The 24,482-nt window shown below is 36.3% G+C and overlaps 1 protein-coding gene and 1 pseudogene across 3 annotated transcripts in view; one reads left to right on the forward strand and one right to left on the reverse strand.

Moving 5' to 3' along the window:
• Positions 1–24,482, forward strand: part of SRBD1 (S1 RNA binding domain 1) — a 184,197-nt gene that overhangs the window by 33,884 nt on the left and 125,831 nt on the right. For all 3 annotated transcript variants that reach the window (XM_045828690.1, XM_045828692.1, XM_045828691.1), the window contains exons 10-14: positions 1,228–1,331; positions 7,003–7,110; positions 11,108–11,265; positions 17,250–17,340; positions 18,032–18,139. In XM_045828690.1, coding sequence (XP_045684646.1) covers positions 1,228–1,331; positions 7,003–7,110; positions 11,108–11,265; positions 17,250–17,340; positions 18,032–18,139 — 569 coding nt within the window. The remainder of the gene's footprint in view (positions 1–1,227; positions 1,332–7,002; positions 7,111–11,107; positions 11,266–17,249; positions 17,341–18,031; positions 18,140–24,482) is intronic.
• LOC123812127 lies at positions 13,594–13,964 on the reverse strand (annotated as a pseudogene).

Consider the following 24,482-nt stretch of genomic DNA (forward strand, 5'->3'; position numbering starts at 1 on the left):
AGTAAATTTACGATTTTGTGTTGGGCCACATTCCTAGCCATCTTGGGCTGCATGTGGCCCATGGGCCACAGGTTGGATACCCCTGGGAGTGAATATTTTCTCTGTCATTGAATTTTTCAGCTCCAGACCCTGTTTGGTTATTTTTTATAATTTCCAGCTCTTTATTGATATTCTGTATTTGTTGAGGCCATGTTCTCCTAGATTCCTTTATATTTCTGTCTATGATTTTCTTTAATCTGAGCATACGTAAGACAGTTGGTATAAAGTGTGTCAAGTCCAGTTCTGTTTCCTCCAGGACAGATTCTCTGCATTTTGTTTTTTTCCTGCAAATGGGTTATACTTTCTTATCTCTTTGCATATCTTGCAAACTTTTTTGTTAAAGACTGGACATTTTGAATGCTGTAAGTTGGTACAACTGAAAATCAGATTTTTCTCCCTTTTTAGGGTCTGTTGTTGTTGTTGTGAGTTTGTTTAGTTAATTCTAACCTATTTTTGTAAAGTCTGTATTCTTTGTTGTGTTTGACCACTGAAATCTCTGTTCCTTTAGCTTAGTGGAGATAAAATTTTTTGACAGAGATTCCCCTAATGCCTGGAGCCAAAACAAAAAACAAACTTTCCCAGTGCTTGCAGATCAGCTGTTTGTTGGGGCACTCTGAGTGCTTAGTGGGCTGTTTACTACTCTGCGTTAGCCTTCACTTCCTCTTTGCCTGGGGCCCAGAGGTCAGTCAGAGGTGAAAGCCTAAGATTGGCTCAGGTGTTTTCAGAGCATGCGGTTAGTCCTGAGCACACATGTGGCCTTGTAGATTTCCTGATATGTGCAGGAACTTTACAAAGCCCCTTTGTCCTCAAGTATTTTTTGTTTCCCAGCCTCTTCCTTCCCAGGCTTTTTGATTACTCTCACTCTAATTCCTTATTTCCAACTGTTGTTTATTAATTGAGACTACAGCTCATATGTTTGCCTCTAAATACTTTTAAGAAATGCAACCCAGGAAGCTGCTTCTGTCCTGGGGAAACTGACACAGGCAAAACAAGGGCAAGCCCTGGCGCTGGTCTGCAGAGAACCACCATACAGAATGAAACACACATTTTTGGTAAATAAATGAGTAACGAGTTGGTATAGCTCTAGGTTGAGTAACCACCTGATTTGTTTTATACATGTTGACTGATTAAATTGATCATATATATATTTTGTGGATTATTGACTTTGCCATATATGCTTGTACTCAGATTCTGGCGATTAACCGTGGAGAAAATTTGAAGATACTGACGGTCAAGGTCAACATTCCTGATGGAGTTAAGAATGAATTCTGTAGGTGGTGCATCCAAAACAGGTCTGTTTATAGACTTTTATAGAATTCCCTTTCTTTGTTTCTAAAATACCATACTGAGATCTATATGTTTTAATATGGAAAGATGTCCATTATGTTAAAAAAAGAAAAAAGAAACCAACAATGACAAACAGCAGAAATAGTATCTTTATATTAAAAAATATGTATATATATGTTGTGTATGTTTAAATTGGAAACAACTAGGATGGGCTTTAATACTTTTTCTATAGAGAGCATGTTTATTCTTGTGAAAAAATAAGTTAACATGCATACTATATATAACAAATCAGAAATGTTTTGTTAAGGATAATTGAAACTAATTTATTGGATATTACAATTTAATTCTTTAAGCATACTGTATATAGTTTACCTAAAATATTTTGCGCATTAAGGATGATTGAAACAAACATTACATTTATTGGATATTAAGAGATTTCCAATGTTATGTAACTTTTTATTATGCTTTTTTGTTTGTTAAGGGAACCTTTAAAAATAGCACCACATGGTTGTATAGCATTTTTAACTTTTAGTTTTAGTTTTTAGAATATATTTTATCCTTACAAGAGACTTGTTGGGTGGTGGAGCAGATTTGTAGCTGCCATTTGACAAAGGAGAAAATGGATGCAGAGGTAGAGTGGCTAGCCTAGCAGTAAGGAGATGTAGTTTTAGGTCTGCTCACCACTAGCTAGTTCTGTGTGACCTTGGGTCAGAGAGATTGCTGGAAATGCTACGTGAACAGTTGGATGAATTATGCTGAGAAGAACAAGTGCTGTGTACATTGGGGATGAACCTTCTCACCCAACGTAGTTCTTGCATCAATTCAGTGGAAGCCAGTTTGCCAAACCAATTTCATGAATGATCAATTTACTGAATGGTGACACCAAGGACCTGTCAAATAAAGCAAACATTTAAATGTTAATCACTAGGTTAATTGCTTAAGCCAGTTATGTTTTATCTATGCAGTGGAATTCTGTGCAGTCATTTTGAAAAAGTTGAGATAGAGCTAGAGGTGAAAGATAAACATGTCATATTAGGTTAGAAGGACAATTATAATTTATATTTGTAGTATCATCTCATTAATGACAAAAATATTTCTATGTTAGTGTAGAAAAATGTCTGAAAACATGTAAGTGGTCTACTCCTTAGCTCTGTGTGAGATTTTAATTTTCTATTGTATACTCTTTTGAGTAGTTGTCATTTTTTAAAAAAGAAATAAATGCCTAAATGAAATCCTAGATTTAAAAATTGTATTAAGAAATTAGATTATTTTAATTTAAGATCTGATGAAACTTTAAGACAGTTTTATAGAAAGAGCAAAATCCTAAGTGGCTATATCTGAATCTGAATTCCAGTTATATCACTTCCTACCATTGTCACTGAGCATGTTACTTAATGTTTCTTCTCAGTGTCGTCATCTTTAAAATGGTGAGTAATTTTGTTCTCATAGATTTGAGAGTGTTAAATGGTATTCTTTGTGATTGTGTAGCTTTTGATGGTATCTATTTATTACAGTTATCTATTGTGTTAATTTTCTTTTTAGAAATGTTTTTTATAAGTTGATCACAGTAAATTGAGGACAACTTCTGCTTATTTCCTACAGATATTTATAATACTCAGTATCAGAGTTTGTCTTCAGTAGTTAAGGAATTATTATGCTTTTAATCTGTTATCTTTATAATAAGTAAATGTCAAGAAATAGTTTTCCTTGCAATGATTTAGTTGGTTTTTCTTAGCTCATCTGTATTTTATTTTATTCTCCAATTGAATAATTGGTAATAATATTTAACCTATACTGTAATACTTTAGATCACTGTGGTATAGTGATATAATTTTCAATTGTATTCTAGAAGTTTCTCTTCGTGTAGATAACTGAAGAAACACTTCTATGTAAACTAAAGAACTGAAAAAAGCTAGTTAAAATACTTTTTCCAGACTAAAGAACAGTTATCAAGAAATTTTTTTTCTTTTCTTTAAACACGTTGGAATGACTGAAGATGGTTGCTTGAATGTTATTCTTTTTGTTTTTTCAAGATTTTATTTATTGATATGTAGAGAGAAGGTGAGGGAGGGAGAGGGAGAGAGAAATATTGATATGTGAGAGAAACATCAGTGGTTGCCTCTCATATGCCCCGAACTGGGGACCTGGCCTGCAACCCAGGGATGTGCCCAGACCAGAAATCAAACTCCTGACTTTTTGCTTTGTGGGATGACACCCAAACCACTGAGCCAAACCAGTCAGGGCTCCTTTAAAAAAAAAAACAAACCCTCACCCATGGATATTTTTATTGATTTTTAGAGAGAGAGAGAGAGAGAGAGAAACATCTATTGGTTGCCTCCCATATGCACCCTGACCAGGGATTGAACCCACAACATAGGTATGTGCCCTGGCGGAGAATTGAACTTGCAGCCTTTTGGTATAGGGAATGATGCTCCAACCAACTGAGCTACTTGGCCAGGGCTCTTAGTCTTTTTTTTTAAACTCTGTACCTATTCTTCCACCTTTCCCTTGTACTTACCATTCAGGTTATGTGCTAGATGTTGGGGATCCACCTGTAAATCAGACAAATATACTGACTGTCCTTGGTGACAATGTACTTTAATGAAAAAGACATCGAACGAATGGTTAGGCATATGCCAAGGTTACAGAGAAGTGCCCTGTGTCATAAGAGTTTGCGACAGGGAACCTTAACAATTGGGTGCCCATGTAGGTCAGAGACAGGAGGGAGAGGAAGCAACAGGAAATCAGGATTGAGAGGTAGGCTCAGGTCAACTCATATCTAGCTTTCTTAGTCATGCTAAGGATTTTTTTCTTTACCTCAAGGGTGATGGAAAGCCAATTAAGGGTTTAAACAGAGATATGTCATGATCAGTTTGAGTTTTAAAAGATCATTATGGTTGCAGCATAGAGAATAGTTTGGAAGGAGCCAAGAGTAAACGTGGGGTGAGGGATGATGGTGGCTGGGACTACATGGTAGCAGTAGGAAATAGGTAAACTGTGAATGGGTAGAAGTAAGGCATTCTGGAGTCTTAAATAGACCCACAGCACTCTGTTCCAGGGAGGGGAGCAGAGCAGTCATCCTCAAGAAGGGTCTTGAGGTTTAAGGAGGACTATTGGGGCTTCCAGTGAGATTGGGTAGGTAGCATTAACGGTTTCTGGTTTTCTCCTACATGCAAAGGGGAAATCTTCATTTGTCCTTGAAGAGAATGACCCCAGCAGACATCAGATAACATTTTTAAAATACCCCTGCATGAGGGTCTTCTATCTTCAAAAGCCTATCTTCCTAGCACATTGTCCCATGACCCAGGACTGTTATTCTCTTTCCTAACTGCCCCAGCTACATGGCATGGTGTATACGACTCTTAATGATCTGCAGTGTTTTCTAGCTCATCTGTCTAAACCACCCCCTGTCCCCTGAATCCTGGTATTCTCTGCCCTAGCACTACTAATGTGCTCGCAGTTACTTGATCATTGTCTTTCATGTCACTAAACATGAGCTATGGTTTCTTCCCAGAATACTTTTATTTCTTTGTCTTGCGTGCTAAACTATGATTTTTTTCAAAAGATTTTATTTATTTATTTTTAGATAGAGGGGAAGGGAGGGAGAGAGGGAAAGAAACATCAATGTGTGGTTGCCTCTCACATGCCCCCTACTGGGGATCTGGCCTGCACCCTAGGCATGTGCCCTGTCTGAGAATTGAACCTGTGCTCCTTTAGTTCACAGGCCGGCACTCAACCCACTGAGCCACACTACCCAGGACTAAACCATGATTTTTAAAAAATGAATTTATTGGGGTTGTTCCAGGTGTACAATTCTATATCATCTGTGTATTGTATTGTGTGTTCACTACCCCAAGTCAAATTTCTTTCCATCACCATATATCCCCCTTTACCATCTCCTATCTCCCCCTACTCCCCTTTCCCTCTGGTAATCACCATACTGTTGTCTATGGGTTTTTTTGTTTGTTTAATCCCTTCACCTTTTTCACCCAGCCCCCACCAGTCTGTTCTCTGTATTTATGAGCCAGCGTCTACTTTGGTAGTTTATTTTGTTCATCAGATTCTACATGGAAGTGAAATCATATATTGCTTGTCTTCCTCTGACTGGCTTATTTCACTTAGCATAATACTCTCTAGGTCCATCCATGCTGTCACAAAAAGTAAGATTTCCTTTTTTTACAGCTGAGTACTATTCCACTGTGTAAATGTACCACAGTTTTATTTACTCATCTACTTAAAATCCATGTCAGATGTTTCTTCTGGGAAGTCTTTCTTAACATTGGGTTTCCCAAATTAATAATAATAATAATGTGTGTCTAATTTATATCCGATCCTCCCTATTTCTTACACCCTCAGGTAAAGGTGACTTAGGGAGTAATAGGGATTTGGGTAGAAGGAAGGGTGTACAGTATGTCCTGCCTAAAAGCACTTTATTCAGATTAAAAGATAAAACAAAACTATATTCTCCTTAAATAATACCCTTTTATGGAAGGGAATCAATTGGTTGTAATTATGTAACTTTTGATGCATTACATTATAAATGCTTAAATGTTTCTTCACTGGAATTAGTTAATTTCCTTGCTGAGATAAGTAAGAGAGGTGAGACTATCCCTACAGTCTATTAATGGCTTATTAGAAACCATTTCTATATTATTATTTAACAGCCATTGGAGGGCAAGGGCGGAGATGCTGTTAACGGATGAGAACACAGAAAGGGCAGGGCTGAATTTCTCTGTCATTTTTAGCTTGCATTTTTTCTTACTGTTTTTTCTCGTGTCCACTGACAGTCACTGCACTGCATTTATATTCATCAGCGTGTATGTATGCAGGTGGACTGCCTGGAGAGCAGTGTAGTCCGAGTACCAGAGTAAGTTCTGACTGACAGTGACAAGAGGCAGAATTGAAGCAGTTTCTCCTTTGCTCAATTTACTTTAACTGTACGGAGGAGATAAGGGACTGGGAAAAGAAGGATGGTGTCTGCCTTAGTTCTGGCTGCCTTAACAAAATACCATAGACCAGGTGACTTAAACAACAGAAATTTATTTTCTTGTAGTTTTGAAAGCTGTGAAATTCAAGATCACGGTGCAGGCCGATTTCGTTCCTGGTGAGGGACCTCTTCTCAGCTTGCAGACCACTGCCTTCTTGCTGCACCCTCAGTTTTTAGGTAGAGAGAAAGAGCTGTCTGGTATTTCCTTTTATAAGGGTACTAACTCCATTATGAAAGCCTTACCCTTAACCACCTCATCTAAACTGAATTGTCTCCTAAAGGTCTGTCAGCAAATAGGACCCCCCAGGGGGGAGTTAGGGCTTCAGCACGAGAATTTGTGAGGGACACAGTTCAGTCCATACCAATGCTCTAGTAATTTTGGGGGTAACTTTTTTTATATCTTAAGACTTTTTTGACCATTGTTATTAATGCTTTGGAGACTCTTCCCAGAATAGGAATGTTTTTGCCTTGCTTAAGTTTTATGTGTGACCATGGTTACTGGGTTTTTAAAATAACTCCAGATGCCACTGCTAATAATTTCCAGACATCACAGTCTCTCTTCACAGATTGTTACTTCGTTCAGTAAAGTTGTTGCCCCCGTTTCTGTCCCCCTTCCTCTCCCCTCTTCCAGGAGCACTTTCCTGGTCTTGTTGGTACAGCAGCTTTAGTACAGACTTTTTCTTCTTCAGGTGGAGACCACGTCGCTTTGCGAGGCCGGAGTTAATGAAGATCTTACACAATTCAGTGGATGATTCTTTTAAACGCCTTATTTATCCTCTCCTCTGTAGAGAGTTCAGGTATGCATCTTGTCTAATTTAGTTTTGTGTAATGTTTATTACTATGTATGATAATAGGCCCATTAAAAGCATGTAGTAAATATTTTTTGGTCCATTATCCAATCCAAAGTGCTGAGTCACAATCACAATGTCTTAAAATTAAGCCTAGGTTTCAATCTGCATGTAGATCATACACACAGATCACAAAACATAGCTCTTAATTGCGATATGCTTATCAAGTCTTCACCCCTTACTGTGTGCCCCTGCCAGTTCTGCAATACCAGTCTTGCAGTTTGACAACCAAGCTAAACAAATGGTTTTATTGATGAAAGATTTGGCTTGGGAGAAACAAACTAAGAAGTTACTGGAGAAGTTAGTTAGAAGCAGATTTTAGAGATAAAGTGAACCAAAAAAAAGCATAAGGGAATCAGTGGAGCACATGATGAATTTTTTACTATAAAGAGAGAAAGTTAATATAGTGTTTTTCACTTCAAATGGGAGTCATTAGGTTGAGTAATTGTCAGCAATGATGAGCAAATATTAGAAGATTATTAAAGAGATCATGTAGATGGTCTAGCACAGGGGTGTCAAACTCATTTTCACCGGGGGCCACAACAACCTCAAGGTTGCCTTCAAAGGGCTGAACGTAACTTTAGGACTGTATAAATGTAACTGTTCCTTAACTAGGGGCAAGGAGCTTGGTGCCACCGCTGGGTAGAAACAAGGTGCCAGGCTGGATAAAACAAGGTAGAGGGCTTGATTTGGCCCTTGGGCCTTGTGTTTGCCACCTGTGTTCTAGCAAAAGGACTAAGAGTTACAAAGAGGAAAAATGGCAAAACAGGTGAGGTGCAGAATTGTTTTTAGAGGAAGAGCCGGAAAGGAAAGTAATGTTGGAGCAAAAACCTCTTCCCCTCTATCCCTTGTCTTGGAAGGCAGTCTTTAGAAACCAGCCGTTTCTTCATCCATTTCTTCCTACGTTCTATAGATTGTCTTCATTCTCACTTGCTTATAGGTTTCAGCAAGGGTTACCTGGGAACTATAATTTCTAGTCATCTCCTCAGTTATTAGAATTTATAGCAGCCTTTGTAATGTTTGTCTGTTTTTCTTATATGGGACCTGGCCATTGAGTTGGGAGGGGTTTAGAGCAGGGAGTGAGGAGATACTATTAAAAAGTACACACAGCTCCTGGTCCTACTTCTTCTTCTTTATTTATTTTTTTATCAACGTCATTCATTCTTTTGGTTTATCCTTTTTAGCCCCGATGTCCCTTAAAAATAATGTTTCTTTTGGAATCCTAGTTCAAGTTTGTGTGAAGTAACATGTCTTCATTTTGAGTGCTGGGACATTAAATTTAAAAATAAGGGATTCTGTCCTTAATGAAGTGAAAAAGAAACTTATTTAAAATTTCATTTCCTTTATCTTGCTTTCTCATGTTGCATATAATATCCAGTGGCACTTTTGACATTTTTGTATATATTTGATTTGTGTAGCTTCACGACTTGTGGAGTACTTTCACTGAGATTTAATGAAAGTGCCTTGCTGTGGAATTGTTTAACGTAAACTCCTTCTCCGACTTCCAGTAGTGGCAAGCAAGAGCACTTTTCTTTTCTTTTCCTAAAATGCCTGTGACTAAAAAAAATACATTATTTCATTCCATAAGTTGGTTTTCATGCATTGTCTATAGATGTGTCTCATGATAGAAATACTTATAATTACCTGAACAGCAGTTAAAGGGGAAAACTCCCAGTGGATTTTTTAGAAAAGAAAATTACTTTAATTCTCTAATTAAGAAATCTGTCCTAATGTAGAAAAATTGAAAGAATCACTAAAACAAAAAAACACATGATTTTACTACCTAGACAGTACCATTGTTAACCAGACTTTTCTCTATTCATGTATATATATTATTTTTTTTTCTAAAGATTTAATTTATATATTTTTAGAGAGAGGGGAAGGGAAGGAGAAAGAGAGGGAGAGAAACATCAATGTGTGGTTGCCTTGAGCCTGCCCCATACTCGGGACCTGGCCTGTAACCCAGGCATGTGCCCTGACTGGGAATTGAACTCATGGCCCTTTGGTTCCCAGGCGGGCACTCAATCCATTGAGCCACATCAGCCAGGGCTCATGTACATATATTAAAAGAGAACATATAGACTGTGTTATGTTGCAGCCACTTTATTCATTTGACTATATACGGTGGAGAGTCCACTTTTGCATTTCTCATTTCTGTGACTGTCATGATCATTCATGTGTCATTTTTCACACCTACTTCTTTCTTTAAGCCACTAGTTACCATCTTTTATTATATTATGAATTTTGACTCCTGTTTATCTCCACGGTTACTAGGGGATAGTTAGTACCTGTCCTTGGTTAGTTTCAGACATCATCATTTTTGTTTGAATTTTATTATAGTAGGGTCATAGATGACTCTGCCTTATATTTGCCAATGCATATTCTGCATTGTCATCCTAAAATTCCCATGTGATTATTTCATACTCTTCAACTTAAAATCCTTCCATGGATCTTCTTTGTCTCCAGGAAAAAATTTAAAGTCTTTAAAAGAATGTGCATGACCCTTTGTAATCTGGTTTCTTTTTGCCTAAGGTCTTTGTATTTCTTTTTACTTCAGCATATGAAATTACTTGCTTCTGCTGTGGTGAGCCATGAGCTGCTCCCATTGCCTGGAGTATTTTCTCCATGCCTTCTCACCATCTACTCTCCCCACCTGTGTTTGCCTAACTCGATTACTTATCATTCTTGATTCACCTGAGAAGACACCTTTTTTAGAAGTCTTCTTTATTTAGCTACCCCTCCTATGTGTTTCTATTGGAATAGCACTTACTGTTTTATACCTGTGTGTTTATTTTTCTGCTTCTTCTACTAGATGGTGGTCTTCAGGGCAGGGATCTTACTTTTTCAGCTTTGTATCTCTCAAGCTCGATCATGGTGCCTTATGTAAGACTGACAACAAATGCTTGCTCCATAAAGTTAAAAGTGAAGCTCTGGAAATATCTATAATGATATTTTTCATGTTGCATGGCTGAATGCAGGTCAAATGGCCATGAAATGTTAGAGAAAAATAAGAGAAAAGCCTTGGGGAACTGAATTAAGCCAGTAAAGCAAACACTAGTTAGCTGAGTGTACTTTCACTTGTGTAAATAATTCACCTCAGAACTACTATGAAATGTGCTTTGAATTGCACATTTCAATCTGAACTCTCAGTTCTCTTGTGGCCAGTGACATGCATTTTTTTTAACCTTGAATAATAGAGATGACAACTTTTTATAATTTCTTAGAAATTTCAGGAGATAATAAATTTTATTAAGTAGATGAATGGTGTAAAACTTAGTTTACAATTATCTTTAAGTCCATTATAGACATACATTTTTATCCTAGAACAAGTTTTAAAGTTAGACTTTTAATAACTGGGTAAAAGTGGGATGTTATTTCTATGAGTCATGGTTATAGACTGGCCTTAGTATCCGTGGTCATATCAGATCAGCATGAGAATGATGGGGGAGGGAATGGAGTGGAGTGAGAAGGTGACATTGAGATATGGACAGGTGAAGGTGTGAAACTAAGTATTGATGGAGGAGGCAACTTATGATTCAGTAACATCACTCTGAGTACATGTTTAAATTTTTAATTTGCTGATAAACTTTACTTTGGTATCGTGTGATGTCCAAATCTTTATACACCTGTCTCTCTCAGATACACAGATGTTTATACATGTAGATTTTGTATACAAGGGAGAGTAGATAGAGGAGTGTGGGTATGATGAACTTGGTAGGCTTGTTACCACATAATTATTTGTGGTACCATGTTACTGCAGTTAGCAAAAATAGACTCAATGTAATTTTGTGTATGATATTTTCTCTCTTAGTAATTTTGTTATAATAGATGTTCCTGTGAGGAATAACTGTATAGAATGAATTCTGTTGTTTTTCTGGAAGAAAATTTGGGTGAATGAAAAACTAAATACATTCTCTGTTTTCTTTTTCGTTTTCTATTTCTAAAGAGCCAAACTAACATCAGATGCAGAGAAGGAATCTGTAATGATGTTTGGACGGAACCTTCGTCAGCTCCTTTTAACAAGCCCTGTTCCAGGGCGCACCTTGATGGGAGTGGATCCTGGTTACAGACACGGGTGCAAATTAGCTATAATTTCTCCTACCAGTAAGCATACCTTTCAGCCTTTATATTAAAGTTGTGTGGTTGGGCATGTGTTTCACTTCATATATTTCATGAGGATTTGGAAATAATGTTAATTTTCACGTCTTAGAAAATGATTTTCTCATATACAGGGATATGGGAACCAGAGAATCAAACTTCATATTCATCCTATTTGATGACCCAAATCCTCAGTATATTACTGTCACTTATGCTCTTCCCTGTGTCACAGTGGAGATGTTGAAGGTGAACTGAGGCCAGCCTCCAACCCCTCTGTCTGCCTGTCAACTTCTATTTATTGTGATGGATTTACATGTGGTACATTTTATTTTATATATTTATTTATTTTATTTGCTTAATATATATTTATTTTTTTATAGCACAGGAAGATCATCTTTATTACATTGTAACTAGAATCAGTGCAGACAGCAAATTAACGAGGTAGTTTTGGTTACTTTTTTTTAAAGATCAGGCTTCAGTAACAATTATCAAAACAAGTCTGAACTGCACAGATACGTTGGTCACTGCTATAATCTGCAAGGGCTCAAAAGCCAGCAGGGTCAAGTATCGTAAAGGTAATGACTAAGAATTTCAACAGTCCAAAAATGTAGATCACTGCAATAAACTCTACCCTTGTAATTTCTTAACATTCTTCTTAAACATTGAATGATTTTTGTTAGTCAGCGAACTATCAGACATGCACATAGAATTCCTACAAGAATAGTATCTTAATATTGTCAGTGTTAACACCAGGCTTTTATTTCCCCCCAAGTTCAATGGATCATGGTTCCATTCCCTGTATGTATTAGTGTTAACGGTAATATGCAAACTTGATTTTGTTTTCAAGGTTAAATAGCAGATTGGCTTCACATTTGGTGGCCAGCTGTGTGCTTTAATTTTTCATCTTTTATGTTTTAAATAAATTTTAACTACATTTCATAAGCCCCAAGATTTTCAATAACCTGCTAATGATTGTATACTTTTAATTTACACTTCATTCCAATTAATTCAAACCCCACATACATATTTAAAATTATTCACAGATGGTTGTTAACTAAAGCAATGATAAAATTTACTACTTGTATAGTTAGACTGGTAATAAGGGCTTTAACTAAGAGCTGCATATTTTATGCATTTTTTTACTTGCTAGGAGCAATTCTTAAAACTGCAGCTATGATTCTCTATCAGCGGTAAGTACTTTCACTTTGCTCGCTTCCACGTGGATAACCAAATTCACTTTTTCCCTCTCTTGTAAAACAACTCCCCCCCCAAACATAAATGTTAATTGTCCAACTGAACAGGTGCCAAAAGAAACATGAATTTGAGCAACAGACTGATAAATATAATGACTAACAGAGAAATATGCTCATAATGGGCACTCAATACATGTTTGTTACACTGGAACGTGTGAATCATGAGGCGGCTGTTAGATACTTTTCATCACACAGTGTAACTGTTTAACAAGGGAGTACAAGGTTACCAAGGTCTCCCTCAAGTGTAAATACAAGATTTTGAAATTTTAAAAACTGTTTTAACAGTTCCCAGAAAACATAAACAGGTTGATAGTAGTTGCTACTACCATATTAATTGAGAGAGAAAAAAAAAAAAAACAATTACTAAGTCATAATGTACAAGGAGAAGAAATGCAAAATTAAGAAGTGTTAGCTAATTATTATTTCCTCCAGATTTATCCTTGCAGTGTTTTTTGTTTATATATTTATTTATCCCTGTTAACTTCTGGAGCCGAAAGAGAATTTTATTATCTGGATGGATTTCGCTCTCTCCTTAGGTACATGATTAATGAAAAGCTGGTGTAAATGTAAGGTTGTGTTTTCATGTAATGCCATGTCTCTGTATTTGTTTTCTGCTGACATTAAATTTTTCCTATTGAAATTCTGTAAAGAGTAAAAATTAAAACTTTTTATGAAGTATGAAATCATAAATATACTATTATTACAATAATGTAAGACTAGGTACACAGGAAAAGACTATGTACCTTCCGAGGTACACAGGAAGTAAGACTGTAAGGTATAACAGTTTTCATTGCCAAATATTCCTTCATGTAATTATATATGACTTTTATAATTAAAAATTGAAAAGTATTAATAAAAATTTTAATAGCAAAAGTAAATGCTTTGTGAAAAATGATTATGTATAAAATATGAACTAATCTGCCAATTTATGAGATTGCTTATAATATTTCAGTTTTTGTTGATAGCTTTAAGCATATTGCACACTTGTCCTCTAGCATATTAATAAGTAACTTACTCTTTTTAGAAAGGATACACTGACAAAATCTGAGGTTAATGTCTTTGACCAAACATTTTTAGTCTGTCACAGGACAATGGCAATGACAAAAACATTGATGATAGAGTTCATGGTTTGATTTCCCCATCTTACGGTCCAGGCTGTGTCACATGTGGTTCCCCAAATCATGAGCTGGCTGAATGAAAGCCGTACACAGCCCGCTGTACCGCTGCATGGGTCCCGATATATTTATCAGCTTTTCCCAACTTAACCAAATGTGCTAAGGATAGTTCCACTGTGCTTGCAGCCCATTGGTCGATGTTGTTCTCATTATAATCTTCTCCACTCAAAACCCCGTTTATAAACTCTTTAACCATATTGTGGGCCTCATCTGCATTGAAGCCAGCCTCGTTGTAGTGGCGACGGTACTCCTTGATGGTGGTGCCTGTGTGATACATTTTAATTCTCGGTATATATTTTAAGTACCCCAGGGCATTTTTATTGTTTTGGCCAGTAAATGTTTTTTCTATTATTCATATATTTACCCTTTCTATTAATCTTAACTTTTTTCTATGTTTGATTGTTTTTATGTGAGATCATTTTTTTCTACCTAAACCTCTAGACAGTTACTTTCAGTGTGGATCAGTTGGTAACAAACTATCTCAGTTTTTGTTTGAAAAAGTTTCTGCCCTGGCTGGTGTGGCTCAATGGATTGAGTGCTGGCCTGAGAACCAAAAAGTTGCCAGTTTGATTCCCAGTCAGGGCACATTCCTCGGTTGCTGGCCAGGTCCCCAGTTGGGAGCATGTGAGAGGCAACTTGTCAATGTATCTCTCACACATTGATGTTTCTTTCCCTCTTTTTCTTCCTCCCTTTCTCTCTCTCTAAAAATAAATAAATAAAATCTTTAAAAATTTTAAAGATTTTTTTAAAAAAAGGAAATAGGTTTGTTTTTTTTTAAGATTTTATTTATCTTGAGAGAGGGAAGGGAGGGGGAAAGAGAGAGAGAAACATCAATGTGCGGTTGCTGGGGGCCGTGGCCTGCAACCCAGGCATGTGCCCTGACTGGGAATTGAACCTGCGATGCTTTGGTTCGCAGCCTGCGCTCAATCCACTGAGCTACGCCAGCCAGGGCAGGAAATAGTTTTGAAGAATATTTTTTGGAGGTTTATAACTCAGGATTGGCAGTACTTCAAAGTTAAGATGTCATTTCACTTTTTGTGGGCTTATTTTTTAATTTTTTTATTTTAAATTATATTTATTAGGGTCTCATTGGTTATAGGCTTCAAATGCACAGTTCTGTGATACCTCATCTGTATATTGCATTGTTTCCCCACCACCCAAAGTCAGATCTTCTTCTGTCAGCATGTGTTTGATGTAGATTTTTAGTTTTATCTGATTCATTCATTCAACTATGGTTTCTCTTGAGAAATCAGCCAAAAATCTTAATATTTCCCCTGCCTGCAAAGATTTTCTCTTAATGGTTTTCAGAAGTTTTCTTATGTTGTTGTTGTTGTTATTGTTGTTGTTACTGTTATTATTATTGCATGAGTTCTGCTTGGGTTTATAGAGATTCTTGCATCTCCTTTGGAATTCCAATTAAATGTATATTAAAGCTTTTAACTTTCTATTTTCCATTCTTTTGTTTTTTATTTTCTCTTGATTGGCTTTAAGTTAATACTGTATTCTGCTGTCTTATCTGCAGAATTCATCCCTTGAGTTCTTTATTCAAGCTATTCTATTTTCAAGTTTTGGAATTTTCATTTGATACTTATAAAAATGAGATTACGGTTCTGTGGTGAACTTCTTCACCTTTTAACTTGTTTTGATATTTTAAATTTCCTTTATTTTTACCTTCTGTATCTTTTAAGATATTTACTATTTATTCATTTTTGTGTTTCTTTTGGTTTAGGTTTTCAATTCTGAAATAACTTTCTTTCATATGTAATTTATTCCTGAGTTCTGTTCTCTCATCTCATTTCTGAGGTTTTCTATTTCTGACTTAGTGTTTTACTTTCTATAATGTATTTTGCAGCTTATTCTTATATATTAGATATAGTTTTTTTGTGTTTTGTAGGCAAGGACATCATACTAGTCTTTTTTATTTCTTGTTTTTAAAAGTAATCGTTCTGTATGATACTTGACTATGACCCTTTTCTGTGGATTAGTGTTACATAAAATTAGTGTTCCTCAACCTTTAGGCAGGGTCCTGAATGGTTTTCTAGCTGTGTATCTTTAGAACTGTCACTTCTGTTTTTTTTTTCCTAAAATTATTGGGAAAAAACTTCTGTATCTATGTAAATTGAAAGATAATCTTCAGTTTCTAGAATCTTTTTCCATGCTGCTTTCTTCCCTTTTACCTGGACTTTTTTCTTTGCTCATGCTATCCTTAATTTGCTCAATGTGGATACGATTTGCAACAATTTCTCTTCAGTGTGGGGTTTTGTACTGAAAAGGATATTCTACTTTTAGTTTCAAGAGTTCATAGAGATCACAGTTTTCCAGTCCCTTCTGAACGTACTGTGCAACCTTTGTACTGACCTATAAATAGAGTATGCAAGGTCTTTCCCTCCAGTTTCAGCTCTGTTCTCAAACAGACTTCTTGTAATTTCCAGCAAAGTACCTTTTGACATTTTTGGGATTCTTCCTTTATGAGATACGCTCTGCTTCCTCTAAGAGAAGTGTCAGTGCACGAAGGCCTTGATAGTAGTCAGTGTGCTGTTCCCACCTGCTCATCCTCCAGGGTTTTGGACTGGCTGTACTGGTTGCTCTCTTTTTACGCTACACATTTTTACAGTAAATAGGAAGTGCATTTTATCATTGTTTTTTTCCCTGTATCTATTGAGCTATTTAATTTATATGACTTTTAACTTCTCCTGTGTTTGTATTATTTATAGGATTTTTTTTTTAAATTTCACACACACACACATATCTTCATTCTATTTTGTTAAGTAAGACTTTTCCAAGAATTTAACTATTTCCTTATTTAATCTAAATGAACATAAAGTTGTTTATAATAGTTCTCTGTATCATTTAAATCTGTTCTGAATTTTTACTTAATATTTTTTCATTTTTAATACAATTATTTGCATGTTTTATCCTTTCTTTTTCCTGGGTGGTATTGCTAAAAGTTTTTACTTAATAAGTGCTTTTAAATATTAAACTTCATTGGTCTTCTATGATTTAAAAAATTATTTTATTTCTGCTTTTAACTTTATCATTTGCCATCTTCCACTTTCTTTGAAATTATTCTATTGTCCTTTTCCTAACTTCTTAAGTTGGTCACCTTACTAATGATTATTTCTATTCTTTAGGTACCCTCAAGTTTTTAGTATATTTTTAGCTAAAATACAGTAAAGAAAAGCTCACCATTCATAAATATGCAGCTGAAAATTATATACAATAAAGAAATTCACATATCTACAACCCAAAAGAGACATAAAAATATCCCTTATTTTATATATAGGAAATATTCAGCAAATGTTAGCTTTTTACTGTTATTGATCTTAAGTATCATTAAAAATTAATAATGAATTTATGTAACAAAAAAGAGTCCTTGTAACTTTGGAAGGAACAAAACTTCTTAGTGTTTAGGGAGAATCTGATTTAGTGAATATGGATGATTCAGGCTGCGTTATAAAAGACAAACCAGTTCCCTTTTCTGTTTTAACTGGCCGAAATCATTGGTGTGTTAGGTTTTGTAATGCCTTATAAATTGGCTTATTCTTTTTCATTTTTTCCTAAGGTCAGATACTTCATACTGATGTGGTTTACTTGCACGGTGGACGAGGCTTCCAAGAGGCAGAAAAAATAAAGAGGCTTTTGCTGAATTTCAAGTATGAAAATAAGTAACCTTTTGAGGACTTCAGTTGCTCAGCCAATCAGAGATACCTTTGAAGCCCCTAATTTGGAGGGAAGGACTATGGGGAGGGCCTTGGGGAGGCAGGAGGAGCCATGTAAAACAATGCTGGGGCAAACTGCTGGAGAGCTCTGCATTTGGAGACTCCAGAGGAACTCTCCTTACTTCCTCTGCTACCTTCACTGAACAAACAGGGTAATATGAGCAGAGTGAGCATTTACTTTTTCTGTTTGGGCCTATACTTTCTCCCTCCCTCCCTCCCTCCCTTCCTTCCTCATGGATCTAAAGAGTGGATGTGGTAGTAGTTAGAAGCTTCAGAAATTATTTGACAACCTATCACATAATTCAGCCATAATGTCTTTATAATGGCTTAGATCCACTTAACCATTACTAAATTTGGTTCTTGCTAGCTGGAAAGAAAACTGACTGTTCTTGAGCTGTGTGACAGTAAAATCTTTCTCCACTGACTGCAGTACCAAATGAAGAGGCAGTATTTTTTATTTTACCTATGTCTGTCTCCCTTGTGAAACAGTGGCGGAGTTGCTTAGATAGATGGGAGAGCGTGAGCATTGTACAGTAGTATTTGTGCATTCTGTACCTTTTCTTCTGACTGATTTGGAAGCATGCCTTGAGCTCATCCAGTGTCTCCTCCTGTTTCTCCCTTGAAGCTGCAGCACAGTGGTGATTGGAAATGGAACTGCCTGCCGGGAAACAGAAGCTTACTTTGCTGACCTGATAATGAAAAATTACTTTGCACCACTGGATGTTGTTTACTGGTAAGGATGTTAGGAATGTTTGTTTTCCTTGAAAGGCAAAAGAACTCAATTCCTTCTGTGATGTTCTCTCCTCCATCCACCTTTTTAAAAAGATACACATCTCCTTTGCCCCCAAACTACCTCTTGCTGTTTACAAGAGCTTCCTGGTACAATGTAAAGTGTCTGTCTCTGGCTGAAATTTGAGTTTCCGTATCCTGAAACTTCTCATAGGAGCTGCAAGTTAGGGCTTACTTGGTTTCATGGGACTGCCCCATCTTTACACTGTGTGAGGGCTCTTTATGGACTAATAAGCTGGACTGGATAACTTAGCTTTCTTCTCCCAAAGTTTTGATGCCTGTGAATCATTGGCCTTCAGAACTGAGAACCAAGGTAAGTATTACAAATTAAAAGCATTTCTAAAGTTCCTTTCTTATTTTTCTCTTTATCACAAGCTTTCATTTTGTGTGGGCATACAGTTAACTTCTAAGTATCTTTGGATGTGCATGACCCGTTTGTCCATTCTTGCCCCTGCAGTAGTTCTGCTTTCATTTACCATTGTTTTCTCACTCTTCCTTTGGAACTCAAATAGCCATGCTTAGCTTTTTCAAACTATTGTATAACATTAATTCTGAAAGGGTTTAATTCTAGGAGATAAGATAGTTATAAAGGTCTGATATCTAGGGGAGAACACGCAAAAGCCATCTCCCGCTGCTTTCTGAGAAATCTAGTAACAAGGTATACTCAACCAATGAGTGTGTGTCTGCTGACAGCATCAACAGAACAAAACAAAAACCAACAACCAACACAGGAAGAAGAGTTCTGCGACCCATTTAGGCAGGGCAGAAAAGAGGGGCTTGTACTTAATGTAGTGTTTTGTGTGCCAAGAAAATGATCAAGGTGTTGGAAAACAAACTCAGGGTAAGCGATGGGAATTACAGGGTTGAGAGAAACTGTAGGTGCCATGGGATCATGGTGTAGGAAAGCTCCAGACTGCAAAGGCCACCTCGGCCTTTTCCCTTTCCCTCTTGTTTCTTCTTGGTCAGGCTGGTTTGGAGATTACGGTGGACTTCCCCTATTCTAGGAGCTGCACGTGTGCACTGTGTGCTTTGGAGAATCTAACACAGGGCCCTGACATAGCTGGTTCAGTTTACTTCAGGCAAATACTCTGATTCCTTTTTTACTTAATTTGCTTTAATTTGATATAAATATCTTGGATACTTTTATAGTCATCATAAGGAGAACTTCCAAATCATTAAAAATACTAAATAGTGAAGACTTCTTAAATTTCATCTGAATTTACTGATAGAGTAGCCCTTTATTGAACTTTCAGCAGTGATTATAGTAGAATGAGGAAGAGAGCCTTGGCATCGGACACCCCTGGGTACTTTTGTCGTTACCGTCCACTAGCTACCTAAGTTTGTAAGAGTTACTCTGCCTTTCTGAGCTTCAGTGCCCTTGACCATTAAAATGGGGACTGCTTTTGCTTTCAGTAGCATTTTGAAGTTTCCTTTATAATTATCATATATTAAGTGTTAAAACTTTCTTTTGTATTTATCTCTTTTTTCTGTTTATATTAAGAATTATTTATTACATTACTTTATATCTGTATAAAGGAGCACTGTTTTTTTAAATGTTAATTTTGTTCCCCAGCCATGGTACAGACTTCTTCCATTGTTTATAATTAATTTTTCAGTTGCTTTTCTTGGATTTGTGGGTATGTGGTTATGTCATCTGCACGAGGTGATGCATTTTCTTCTCGTTTGATGGTATCATGCAGTGTCTTTGAAGATCTATTAAATAATGATGATAGTGGAGCTCCTCTACTTGGATGGGATTGTGCCTAGCGTCTCCCTGGAGTTCAGTCTGCCTTTTGTGTATGTTTAAAAACATTTAAAGCAAATAATCTTATTTATAAGTGTTTTAAAAATATTGATTACTATTTTATTAAGTTTTAAATTCAAGAATGAAAAGCAGCATTTATGGTTTTTCAGAATTTTGTTATAATCATGTGAGATTTTTTTTCCTATTTTGATCTATGAGTATGCTAAATTGTAGTAGTAGATTTTCTACAATAGAACTGTCTTTGCAGTTTTATTTGCACTTCATTTTGTAATAATGTATTATTCTTTTAGGGTCCTGTTGGGATGTATTTGCTAATATTTTTATGAGCTTTTGAATTCCTTAAATAATGTAAATTACTAATCAGAATTTACAGGGAGTTTTAGGAAAATCAGCTATTTGATTTCATCTTGTTATCATTTTGCCAGTTCACCGTACCTTTATGAGGAAGCCATATTTTGTCCTCTAACATTTGAAATTATATTGCAAACTCTTTAAGTTGACATTTTAATGCTTTCTGTGGCAGAAATCATTAGCACTTCCTAAACACATAATCCGGTGTGCATTCTTGTAATCCTGTCATTTACTCCTCCTGAAAACCTTTTCCTGGCACGTCCTCCAGCACACCCCCTCTATCCCTTCCCACACGGTTTGCCTGGACAGATCTGCCGTAGGCTAGCATATACCGTGACTTACCTCCCAGTCTGTGAGCCCTGTGCACCTGACTCACCCATGCAACTCCCCTCTGACCCAGGGCTCTTTCTGTTCTTAACATGCCTTATAAACTTCGGTGCTTACATACAGGATGGGGCAAAAGGAGGCTTATAGTTGTGAGTACACAGAAACACAGTTTATTCTTGTTTTGTTGTTATTATTATTACTATATTCCATATGAACAACTGCAGTCCTACTTTTGCCTCAGACTGTATAATATGGGGAAGTCATCCAAAACTTCATATCTTAATTTCCAAAGGAGGAAAAAAACTGGAATTAAGTTGTGTAATATAACTATGCTAAGACTTAGTTAGTCACACATATTTAAATGTTTGAAAAAAGAAATTCTACAATATTATACATGTCATTTAAGTATTTGCTAGAGTGATTTGCTATTTTACTCTGGCACATAGTAGGTACTCATTTTATTTTTCGAATAGTTGAATCTTTGTTTTCATTCATGTTAAATTGTTATACTTCATATTTTCTGTGTTTTTACCCATTTTCCTTTTTGTAAGCAATAGTGGTTTCTTTTGTGTAGCAATGGTAGCATTTATTGAAATGTAGAAATACCTAGCTCCTTATAAGATATTTGTGTTTGTATTACATGTATCTGGTCTCTCTTACATTGAAATTTTCTTAAATCAGGGAAATGAATTTTATTTATCTCTACTTCCTTGATATTAAGCATATTTCTGTACCTACAGGTCCATCTCAATAAATACTTAGGACTTCAAATTGTTAAAAATTAAGGGTAAAACTATAGTTGGCCCTTGAACACACAGGGGGTAGGGTCTCTAACCCTTCTGCAGCTGAAAATCCACATGTAACATTTGATTCCCTAAAAGCCTAAGTCATCCCCCAATATCCACATGGGATTGGTTCCAAGACCCTTGCAGACACCAAAGCCCATTGATGCTCAGGTTCTCTGTGTAAAAGGGCATAGATCAGTGCATAAAGTTGGTCCCCGGCATTTGCAGACTCCCAGCCATAGACTGAAAACAGTGCAGGTGTTATTGAAAAAAAATCTCTATATAAATGTGCTTGTGTAGTTCAAACCCACATTGTTCAAGGGTCAGTTGTATTTTTAATGAGACAATTCTTTTCAAGACTATTGACCAGAATTACTCTGTGCTGCAATTATGGAAAACTTCCCCTCTGCCTAATGCTTTGGTAAATCTATGACTTACTATTTTCTCTACTTTTCCACTATACTGAAATTTATACTTGGCAGGTTATAGACTTATATTTTGCCAGAGATAAATGATTTCTGAAATGGTAATATTCATGCTTAGAATTATATATTTATTTAATGAAGTATAAAAGAATTAAAAGTAATCTTTACTATTGCTGCCTATATTTCAACTGCAAGTGTCACGATTTATGCTGAGAGTGGAAACATTGCTAGAAATCACAGCACTGAATGCATTCTGGGGAATCACAGATACATGAGACCACTTAGAACCTGGAACCAGAAAAGGGAAAAGATTTTGTGCTGTTAATTCAGATCCTGTGCTTAATGTTTCTACTCTGAAAGCTGCAATACATAAATGGCTTTGAACAAGCAAATAAATTAGTTTTGCTTCCTAATTACCTTGTTCATTAGGATAGTGAATGAATTAGAAAATAGAATGGAACACGAAGGTGTGGTATGCATATAATGAAAGAATGAGAAAGGGGAGGGGATCTGCAGTGGACGGGTGAGGGTGTGGTTTTCAATGACCAGGGGCTTGGCCAATGAAGGACAAGTGGACCTCTGCATCTCATTAGAAATGAAGGTTTGTGCTAGACATCTGCGAATACACATTGGACCTCTTTCTTCTTTCATTACAGTAGGGTTTCAATCATTTACTAGAAGGAAAATACAACTTAAGTAATCATAACTTAGTTTCTTGGAATAAGTTGATATGCTTTCCAGAGTCTAACTAAATTGAAGGGGATAGCTTGAGCCTCAAGGTCTTAACTGATTTGTGAAAAATGCCTGATAGTGAAGCTAATGAAAGTCTTTTGTCTTAAAATTAAAACAAAACCATGATTTCTTAAAGAGTAATGGTACTATCAATTGATTTAAAAGTATAGATAAGTGATAGGAAATACTATTACCTTAGATGTTATTTATATTTTAGAGCATATTTAAAAGTATTGTGCCATAGATACAAGCAGCCCTCAGAAATATTGCAGGTTTGGTTCCAGACCATGATAAAGCGAATATTATGTTTATACCACACCGTAGTCTGTTGAGTGTGCAACAGTGTTTCTAAAAAATCAGTGTACATACCTTAATTAAAAAATACTTTCGTCCTGAAAAACGCTAGCCATCATCTGAGCCTTCAGTAAGTCATGATCTTTTTGCTTGTAGGGAGCCTTGCCTCAATGTTGATGGCTGCTGACTATGGTTGTGGCAATTTTTTAAAATAAGACAACGATGAAGTCTGTCACATCTGTTAACTCTTCCTCTGAGGAACGATTTCTCTGTAGATGTGATATTTTGTAGATGTGAAAGGAATCTTCTTTCTAAGCAGCAGGTCTCAATAATGGGCTTGAAATATTCAGTAAACCATGTTGTAAACAGACATGCTATCATCCAGGGCTTGTTGTTCCATTTATAGAGGACAGGCAGAGTAGATTTAGCGTAATTCTTAAGGGCTCTAGGAGTTTTGCAATGGTTAATGAGCACTGGCTTCAACTTAGAGTCACCAGCTGCATTAGTCCCTAACCAGAGAGTCAGCCTGTCCTTTGATGCTTTGAAGCCAGGCATTGACTTCTCCTCTCTAGTCATGAACGTTGTAGATGGCATCTTCTTCCAATGCAAGGTTGTTTTGTATGGACCAAAAATCTGTTGTTGAGCATAGCCACCTTCATTAATTATCTTAGCTTGATCTTCTGGAAAACTTGCTAGAGCTTCTACAGCAGCACTTGCTGCTTCACCTTGTACTTTTATGTCTGCTTGGTATGGTCAGTCATCTCAATGTAGCTGTCCTAGGGGATGTGCAGTGATAGCTCATTGAGGCTTTAAATACATTTCCTAGCAATTAATGAGATTGAGCATCTTTGCTTTTTTGCCATTATATATCTTCTTTGGTAAAATATCTGTCTAAATATTCTTTCCACTTAAAAATTGGATTATTTTTCCTCCTGTCATTGAGTAAGGGTATTTTATATTTCTTCTGAATACAAGTCCTGTGTCACATACCTGTTTTTTTAAAAAATCTTCACCCGAGGATATATGTTTATTGATTTTAGAGAGAGAGACAGAGAGACAGAAAGCAAGCAAGAGAGAAACATTGATGTGAGGGAGAAACATTACTTGGTTGCCTCCTGTACTTGCTCTGGCCAGGGATTGAACCTACAACCTTTTGGTGTGCAGGACGACACTCCAACCAACTGAGCAATCCAGCCAGGGCTAGCATGGGTTTCTCATAAGTAAACATTTTGGTCTTATCCCATTTCGTTTTTGTTAGGAAAACTAGACTGGTTGATACACCTAGATTTTAGTATATCTTTTGATAGTTTCTTGACACCTGTATGGAGAAACTAGAATTAAGAGATTTGGCTAGGTTGTTTTAAAAAAGATGTTGGTTATCTAATGGATGGGTGTCTGGCATGAGATCTCTAGGGGTGTGCTGTACACGCTGTATTAGTTAACATTTAATTAGTAATTTAGAAGGTTTGGAGGCATGCTTGTCAAGTTTGTGGACATTGAGGTTTATTAGAATCAGGATAAGAAAATATTTTGAAATACTTGAATTGTTGGATCTAACCTAACAAGATGAGCTTTCCCATAACAAGGCTAAAGACTTTTGTGATGCTA

The sequence above is a fragment of the Phyllostomus hastatus genome, unplaced genomic scaffold (genome assembly GCF_019186645.2).
Source record: "Phyllostomus hastatus isolate PE091 unplaced genomic scaffold, TTU_PhHast_1.1 phas_scaffold_78, whole genome shotgun sequence".
Taxonomy (NCBI): Eukaryota; Metazoa; Chordata; class Mammalia; order Chiroptera; family Phyllostomidae; genus Phyllostomus; species Phyllostomus hastatus.